The following is a 9,025-nucleotide window of genomic DNA, read 5'->3' on the forward strand; positions in this document are numbered from 1 at the left end:
TCTTGTAGACCAGGCTGGTCTCGAACTCACAGATATCCACCTGCCTCTGCCTCCCAAGTGCTGGGATTAAAGGCGTGCGCCACCACCGCCCGGCAAGGTTTATATTTTATATAGTGTATCATGATTTAAAAACAAAGTGGAAATCACTGCAGAATTCCAGCTGGCACAACCAAGAGGGAGATATAGAAAAGCTGCATAAACAGATGGGCAGAGCCACACAAAGAAACAAGTCCACAAGAGTCAGGGGCAAATCCTAAATACATATAAAGGAAAGAAGGCAATTTGAAAAGGCTTCATGATGTACGACTATAATATCGTAGTATTTTGGAAAAGATGCAATAATCAACCAAGCCAGTAAAAAGATAGCGGCAGGGAGAATTTGTAGAACTCAAAAGATTTGCTCGTATCTTGCCAAGGTCACAGAGTTATTGAGTTTAAAGTTTCTGACTCTGAAGCCCATGCTCTGGGCCAAGCATGGAGGGAAGTAAATCTGTACCTCCCTAAATCCACAGCACAACATTTAACCAGACTCTCATTACCCAGAAGCAGAAAGGACCACGCTGATGAGGAAAATGAAACTCCAAAGAGGAAAGGTAACTGAGAGGAACTAGAACTCGGTCTGGGAGCTCAGAGAGCACTGTCAGCTAGTGCTCAGCTCAGCTGTGCTAAGCCACCAGGACTCCTCTCTTCTGGGAAGAAGGATGCATACTTGCAAAGTGGTTGAGGAACCTGTCCTCCCTTCCAAAGATGTCAGATGGCCGTATGATGGTGGCTTCAGGAAACGCACTTCTCACTTCCTTCTCTCCCACCGCCTAGATAACCAAAAACAAAAGATGTTCTGAGTTCTTTGGCAGGTGCTAGGGCTTTTCCCTTCCCCACTACCAGAGACTACTTACATTTCCAAGGCCCTATTTTCATTAGGTAACCATATTTTGGAAATAATCATATTATTCAAAAAGCTCAATTAACAGAATGTTATAAAAACACATGAGAGACAAAATACCCCACACCCAGAAATTCTGTAGATGCTCTTCCTATTCTTATGCTAGGGAACCCTACAATGAAGGGAGACTGGATGCTTTTTCAGCCTTCAGTTTCTTTCTCTTGTTTACAGACTCTCTGCTTTGTGTCAAGAAGATTGCAGCCTGCCAGAGAAACAAAATCCAACCCCACCACAATCTCTTCCCTCCCACCTCTCTCTTGCCAGGCCAGAGAAAACTAAGCCCACCCTTGCTGGACCACACCAAGCTCCCATTTCACTCACTCTGACTCTGAATTCTGCTTCAACAACTTCAACATCTGATCTGTAACCACTTTTGACGAGATCACAGACGCCCACAGATCTGACACTGCAGTCCTCCTGACTGCTCGGTGACACTCACAATACCTCTTCCCTCCTGGAATGCAGCCTTCGGGGACACTGCTCTCTCTGGCTTCCTGTCTACCACACATGTCCCCCAGTCCTGATACCAAGTATCCCTCCCCCACCATACTGTCAGTGTTTGCATGCCTTGGCCCCGTTCAGAGCTCTCCTCTCAGCCAGCCTGCTTATACCTCACTCTTCTTCAAATGACAGATTCTGATGACTCTCAACTCTCATCTCCAGCACAGATCTCTCTTCTGAGCTCCAGGGTCAGAAGCCCTGAGCAACTGGGACATTGCTGAAATGTAAGTCCAAAACCTGCCCCCTGACATTCTCTCAAGAACAACAATGCCTCTTAATCTGCGCTGTTTGATTGGTGAGAGAGTAGAACAGATACTAATTACACTAGCAAAGTGTCATGCTCTTCTGAGGCTGCTGAGAAGCTGGCTCTGGAAGCAGAGCTGACCCCTGCCCCTACTGCAGACACAGCATGTTGATGCCAAGTACTTTTCTTTGTGTCTGGCTGAACTCTTGGTTCGGTAAGGGAGATGGGAAAATAGCAGTGGCTATTGTGTCCTTTAGAAAAGCTAGAGGGTAAGCAATTTCCAACTGAAATTACTGTTGTTTCTCTCAAGGTATAACAATGCCCTGCATTGGGAGAGAAGCCGGAGGTCATCCCGGAGAATGCTCTGCTCTGCTGGAATCTTCATCAGGAAGTCCCACGTGACTTAGTATGGTTTCCCCAGTCATTTCTGCTGGAGACCTGACCATGCCATCTGCTGCTGTTTGTTCTTTTATTTGGAAGCCTCCTTTGAGGGGATGTTCTGCTCCACCTGGGTCTAGAGCACAGATAGAAATTCCAGCTGACCTTCGCAAGAGGGCTTCCCCAGGTGGTTTCTGCTGGACGTCTGTCTGGTGGCCCTAGTTTGGTGTGTTGCTTTGTTTGCTCTCTCTTTGGGCTACTCCAGTTATCCCAGCTGGACTTTGTGACCATCTGATTTGATGACATTCTAACATCTACCTGTTACTTCCCGCTATCTGTGGATAGCCATTGATTCTCGTATTTCCACTTGCTATATACTTAAAAAAATTCTCTCATTCAAAACAAAAAGCACAGCTCTCACAGATCATTTTATAGATTACACAAAATAGAGTTGAAAGCCAAATTCCACCCCAAAAGATTCTGCTTTAGTTGGTCATGGGTACAGACTGGGCATTGGAGTTTTGAAAAAAATCTCCCTGCAGCTGGCAGGGATCATTTCCCCTGGTGGACTAGAGTCCTAATGAAGGCTTGGGTCACATCTGTTTGACAAGCAACAACATGCGATTTACAGCATATGACTGGTGCTTAAAAAACAATTTTCTCAATAAATATAAGCCTTGGAACACAAACCTGGAGTCACTATTAAGAACTCTGTTGTTCTTGTTAGGATGACACGAGACAAGCCCATTGTGGCAGAAGACAAAGCTTATGGGTAGACCCAGACACTAATAAGCCCGGACAAAGATGACACTTAGGTTCCAGATGGACTCTGAGCCACAGTGGCCAAGCCCAGACTCTAGCGGAGTTTGCAGGAGGAAGATGAACGATGCAAAGAGCATTTTCCCTGGCACTACCTACTCCCCTCAGTCTCAGCCTTTGCACTGCCCGGGGGCGACTGGCAGAAACTGGACTCCAGAAGGTTCAAGAGGACAGAGGCTCCTGTAATTACAGGAGCGGACCCAGGCCTGTCTCCTTTGCCCGGAATCATACCCTACATTTCCTGCTGTTTGCTGTGTCTCCCACAACCTCAAGCATCTGGAGGCAGTAATACAATCTATCCATATATGAGACCCTTCAACAGACTATTCAACCAAAAGGTCACAACACATGTACAGCAGCTGGAGCTGTGGTCCAGGGATAGAGCATTTGCCCAGCAAGGCCAAGGCCCTGGGTTCAGTACTCAACATCAAAAACCAAACAAATGAAAACCACAACACAGGCACAGCTGGATCTAGAAGGACAATGAAAGACCCTCTGACATCTCAACACATGGTGGAGAAACCCTTCTCTTTTTCATCAGGTTCCAAAGCATTTCCCATGCCCGTACAGCACCTGCTGAGCTCCCAGCACCCACCTTGCTCCTCAGGTACCTAGAAGAACTCTTCATGTTGGCATTCAGGTGTGAAACATGAATGAATCTCTCAACACCAGCTTCCTTGGACACCTGAGCAATTGTTTGAGGAATCTTCACGAAAACATCTTCAAAATCAAAGTTTCTGGAAGAAAAGGGGGAGGCAGTTAAGAATTCAAGAAAATTCAGGATTTCAAAGTTTTCTATGCTACTTTGATTTTCGTGACAGTATTTGAATTTGTAACAATTGCCAGGTGGTGGTGGTGCACACCTTTAATCTCAGCACTTGGGAGGTAGAGAGAGGAGGATCTTGAGAGTTCGAGGCCAGCCTGGTTTACAAGAGCTAGTTCCAGGACAGGCTCCAAAGCTACAGAGAAACCCTGTCTCAAAAATAAAAACAAACAAACAAACAAAAAAAAAAGAAAAAAGAAAAAAAAGGTAGCAAACTTTTAAACAGTAATGCCTTAACCCTTAACTTTAAGTCAAAAGTAATTTCTCCCAAGGTTTCCAGCCCTTCTTATTGTCAATAAACTTACCTAGAGACTTACTCAAAGTTATAATCAGCACAAGAAGTACTTTATGTTCTCTAGGAATCTTGGGGCCAATGAAGGCACATCAAGAAAACCTGACTATCCTGGCTAGAGGGAAGCGGGGAAGTGCTGGGGTCTGGAACGGGACTCACTTCTCATTTGTGAAACTTGGTTTCCCTAAAGAGAAAAAAATTTAGCCATGGCAGGGCCAGACCTCTAATGCTGGCTAATTGGAAAGCTGAGGCAGGGGTTCACAAGTTCAATGCTAGCCTGGGCTATAGAGTGAGCTCAAGACCAACCTGGGCAACTAGGCAACTTAGTGGGATCTCATCTCAAAATGAAGAAGAAAACGGGGACTAGGGCTATAGCTCAGTGGTAAAACACATGCCTGGTGTAAGGAAGGCTGAGTCCAGTCCTTAGTATTGGGAAAGAAGAAGGGAGGAAGGGAGGAAGGGAGGAAGGGAGGGAGGGAGGGAGAGAGGAAGGCAGAGAGGGAGGGAGCGGTGGATAGAATGAAGGAAAGAGGGAGGGAGGGAGGTTGGGACAGAGGGAGTGAGCTATGCCACAATTCAATACCTAACACTAGCTGAATGATTATCCTGTACAAACCACTATGCTAGTCCCTACCAGAGACATAAAGGAAGTCATCAAAGAATTTAAACTATTTAATGAAACAAGCATACTAAAAAAAAATCTAAGTCAGACATTTACTAAATGCTAAAGGAAAAACGTGTGAACAAAGGGCCATGAAAGAATCAGAGTAAAACAATATTTGGGCCAGTGCGGCAGCACACACCCATAATTCTAGCATATGCAAGGTGGAAGAGGAGAAATACAAGTCTACAGCCAGCCTGGGAATCACAAGACCCTGTCTCAAAAGACAAAATAATACTAATAACAACAAGCCATTATTGATAATCCTCACAAAAACTAAACAACATTCAAATCAGTTAATGACGCAAAGAGGCAATCTAAAAGACTGGAGAACAGTGGAACAAGCAAATCCTACATCCTAATTCTGCCCCAGATTGACAGGTTCGAGCAAAGTCAACACTGGTCACTGCCAAATTCCCATCACCAACCACACTGACATGATGCATCATCCCACTAACATCCACAGGACATATACCAATGAACCTCGTCACCATTACTGATGAGCTGGCTGAAACTGACACTAAGATCCCCAGCACACAGAAGTCCCTGGTAAATGTCACTGAACCCTAAGACAGGAGGGACCAAGACTTACCTGGTTTCCCAGTCCCGCCCAATGAGATTGATGACCACATTGCTGTGCTGCACCGCTCTCCGGATAGAATCTTTGTCTCTTGCGTCCCATTCCTGCAACAGCAGGAACCAATCAGATTAAAACACACGGGGAACACCTCAACACGTACAGCAACTTTCAGAATGGTCATCTGCCATTGTACAAACAAGGTTCCATTCACAGAGACTCCACTGATTTTAACAAATGAAGCTGATGTCTCAAACTCCCTGCTCACCCTCCTCCACTCTTCCTAGACAAGGCAGTAAAAGTACATGTCATTCATGACATCAAACACTGGAAAGAGGCAGCTCATATTTAATGGTGTGTATTTAGTGGGGTCATTTGGCCCAAGCTGACATGCAGCTCTTTATGTAGCCAATGATTGAGGCCTCAGTCCCGAAATAATCACACAGAAACCATATTCATTAAATCACTGCCTGGCCCATTAGCTCTAGCTTCTTATTGGCTGACTCTTACATATGAATTTAACCCATTTCTATTAATCTGTGTATCGCCACATGGCCATGGCTTACTGGCTAAAGTTCCATCTGGCTCCGGCAGGGCTACAAGGCTTCTCTCTGACTCCTCCTCCTTTCTTTTATTTAAATAGGAAAGGGGAAGTGATGTGGGATTCCCCTTTGTATGCTGTGAATATGATTGATTAATTAATAAAGAAAACTGGCTTGACTTGATAGGGTAGTATAGAGCTAAGCAACAAAAACTAACTGAATGCTGGAAGAAAGAAGGGCAGAGTGAGAGAGAAGCCATTTAGCCCTGCCAGAGCAAGATGGAACTTTTGCCGGTAAGCCACAGCTGCGTGGTGGTACACAGATGAATAGAAATGGATTAAATTAATATTTAAGAGTCAGCCAATAAGAAGCTAGAGCTAATGGGCCAAGCAGTGATTTAATTAATATGTTTCTGTGTGATTATTTCAGTTCTGAGCAGCCGTGACAAACAAGCGGCCTCCTTTCTACAAATTAAAGAAGCAAGTATGATTTGGGATGTAAGCAAACCGGGCACCCGCCACTGGAGATAGCCAAAGGGAGCAGCACCAAACTAGGAACTCAGGACAATTTCCTTATTTCTCTTCAATTCTTTCCTTATTTATTTACCTATTTACTTTCACTGTAGTGCTGGAAATCCAACCTAGGGCTTCATGTAGGTAGGACAAGCATTCTACCAACTGAGCTACATCTCCAGCCCCTAATGCTCTTTATAATAGCAGATCTATTTCAAAGACATGAAAAGAAGAATTAAAGAAATGCAGTGTCCAAAACTTCAAGTTTTTGTTGTTAACATTGCTTTACAATAGGGTCTACATAGCCCAGGCTAACCTTGAATGCCTCCTCCCCTCCACTGCCTAGACTACAAGTGTGTGCCACCCTGCCTGGCTCTGGTTTGTTTGTTAAGGCGGAGTCTCACTCTATTCCTGAATGGCCTAGTGCTCACTATGCAGTCCAGGCTGACCTCAAACTCACAATAATCCTCCTGTCTCAGACTACTACTATGTGCTGGGATTGCAGGAATGAGTCCTCACCTCTGGCACAATTATTTTAATATAGAAATTCTGTTCTTTTTTTCCCCTGAGATTACAATTCATAGTCACCATCGACGAGTTTATGAATTGAGCTGAAAATCTACGTGACCTATAAGCAGCTCACCATTCACTGAATAGACAAAGAGCCCACACAACCTAAATCACTCCCTTGATTTAGGAAGTGCTAAATCACTCTTTAGCTCTCTGGCAACCCCCGGTCTGAAGAGCCCAAAGACCAAAGGAAAACGCAATGGGATGCTGAAAAAGGGCTGCTTCAGAGCTAAGGTCACACCAACAGAAACAAGCTCTTAAGCGTCTTCCCCGTGATTCTGCTTGTAAAACCACCTTAGAGTTATACCATGAGGCAGATATAAAATCCTAAATTTACTACTTTCAGAATCTTCTACTAGTCACAAATAAAAGAGTAAACACAAAATCGAGAAATTCTTGTTAATATTTTGTTTCTCCCAATAGATCTCAAATCTTTTCAATATGTAATAACAATTAACAAAAAATATTAGCATATACTGAATATAATTTTTTCATACAGTCTTTGAAATCCATATTTTTATCTTATAGTACATCTCAATTTAGACTAGCCACAATTCATGTGCTCAACAGCCTCACATGACTAATGTCTACCACACAGAAGCAAACAAGAGCCAACAGACCATGTCAGCCATACAACCTAGTTAATAAGTAAAGTAATACCAGAGTACAGCTATATCCATTTACTCACTTACTGTCTGTGACTGCTTTGGGACCATAAGAGTGAGCTCAGCAGCTCTGACAGAGATTCTATGATCTGCAAATTGCAAATAATCGTTATCTAGTGCTATACGAAAACAGTTTGCCCATGGTCAGACTAGGGCTTGCATGCTAAACAAGAGCTGCAGGATCCTAGCAGAATTGAGGATTCTCTTAGTCTGGGGTTAAACTACTGCTTTATTACACTGCCTCTCACCCCTAACGATGACCTCGGAAATTACATTAATAACCCCAATGCCCAGTACAAAGGCTTACCAGAAAGATAAGCTGGCCCAGGTCACCCATGGGGCGAAGGTGCATGGTGTCATATATGTCACACCGATAGGGTATGATCACTTGTGACCCCATTCGTCCTAAAAGATGAAGGGAAACAGAATCAACATCAACATGACATGGGTATGATACACACTAGTGACTGAGAAAATACCAAATTCTAATGTGATAGATTAACTTAATGCTTAGCAAAAAGTGTATTCTGCCATACCAAAGTCGCCATAACTTCTCAGAGTACTGTATTCCCATAACGTCCTATAGAGGAAGCATGGATGTTCTCTCAATGCCAAGGCAGATAAAATTTATATACTTCTAAGACAGAAGTAACTTGTCATATCATTGAAACAAAAACACCTGGCTCACAGTCTCAAGCGGGGCGATCTTAGTTCAGGGCAATGGAGGGCACTGAACTAAAAGAACCTGACTCACCAAGCGCGTTGACAACATATCGACCCAGGAATCCTGTGGCTCCAAACACAGTGGCCACAACTCCACTGACAGATGAACGGCCACCTTGCCCATGAGGTATGAGAGCATGATGAAGTTGGCGATGGGATGGGCCACGAAACACAGACGTAGCTGCTGCAGCGATGGCAGGACCTTCAGGAAAACAGCAGAGTCAGTAAACATGGCACATGTTATCATGAAAGCAACCAATAAATAACAGTTTCTTTCTCTAGAAATTTATAACTATTTTGGGAATGGTACCTTAGGGATTTAAGTACTAACAACAGTAAACATAAATTATTGTAACATAAAAGCTATAGGAAATATACAAAACTAGAAAGCAAATACCATGTCGTATTGGGTATATAACCTTAAGTCATATTAAAGTGTTTTGAGAAAGGTTTTAAAGAAGAATAGCAAAGACTGGAATCCCATGAGAAACACAGAACATACACAAGCAAGGAGAAGTAAGAATGAGTAAGACTGGAGTGGAGAAACAACGAAAGACCGTCTGGACGTGACTGAAACGTGACGGCAAGAGAGAAGCAAAGCTGACGATGTGGCTGGAGGCAGAAGACTATTGGTATCTCAAAGGGAAAAAGAAAGAAAAAGGCTGGAGAGCTAGCTCAGTAGGTAAGGGGTTTGCTATGAAGGCACAAATCCCTGACACTCGATGTCTGTGTGTGTGTGTGTGTGTGTGTGTGTGTGTGTGTGTGTGTGTGTGTG

The 9,025-nt window shown here is 43.8% G+C and overlaps 1 protein-coding gene across 1 annotated transcript in view; it reads right to left on the reverse strand.

Annotated features, from left to right (window-relative positions):
- The window catches only part of Ndufa9 (NADH:ubiquinone oxidoreductase subunit A9), a 26,084-nt gene that overhangs the window by 14,915 nt on the left and 2,144 nt on the right, over positions 1–9,025 (reverse strand). Inside the window, exons 2-6 of the mRNA XM_005365264.2 lie at positions 8,282–8,452; positions 7,835–7,932; positions 5,254–5,345; positions 3,481–3,622; positions 710–812 (exon numbers count right to left, since the gene is read on the reverse strand). Of these exons, the coding sequence (XP_005365321.1) occupies positions 710–812; positions 3,481–3,622; positions 5,254–5,345; positions 7,835–7,932; positions 8,282–8,452 (606 nt within the window). The remainder of the gene's footprint in view (positions 1–709; positions 813–3,480; positions 3,623–5,253; positions 5,346–7,834; positions 7,933–8,281; positions 8,453–9,025) is intronic.

This window comes from Microtus ochrogaster, unplaced genomic scaffold (assembly GCF_000317375.1).
Source record: "Microtus ochrogaster isolate Prairie Vole_2 unplaced genomic scaffold, MicOch1.0 UNK1, whole genome shotgun sequence".
In the NCBI taxonomy this organism is placed as follows: Eukaryota; Metazoa; Chordata; class Mammalia; order Rodentia; family Cricetidae; genus Microtus; species Microtus ochrogaster.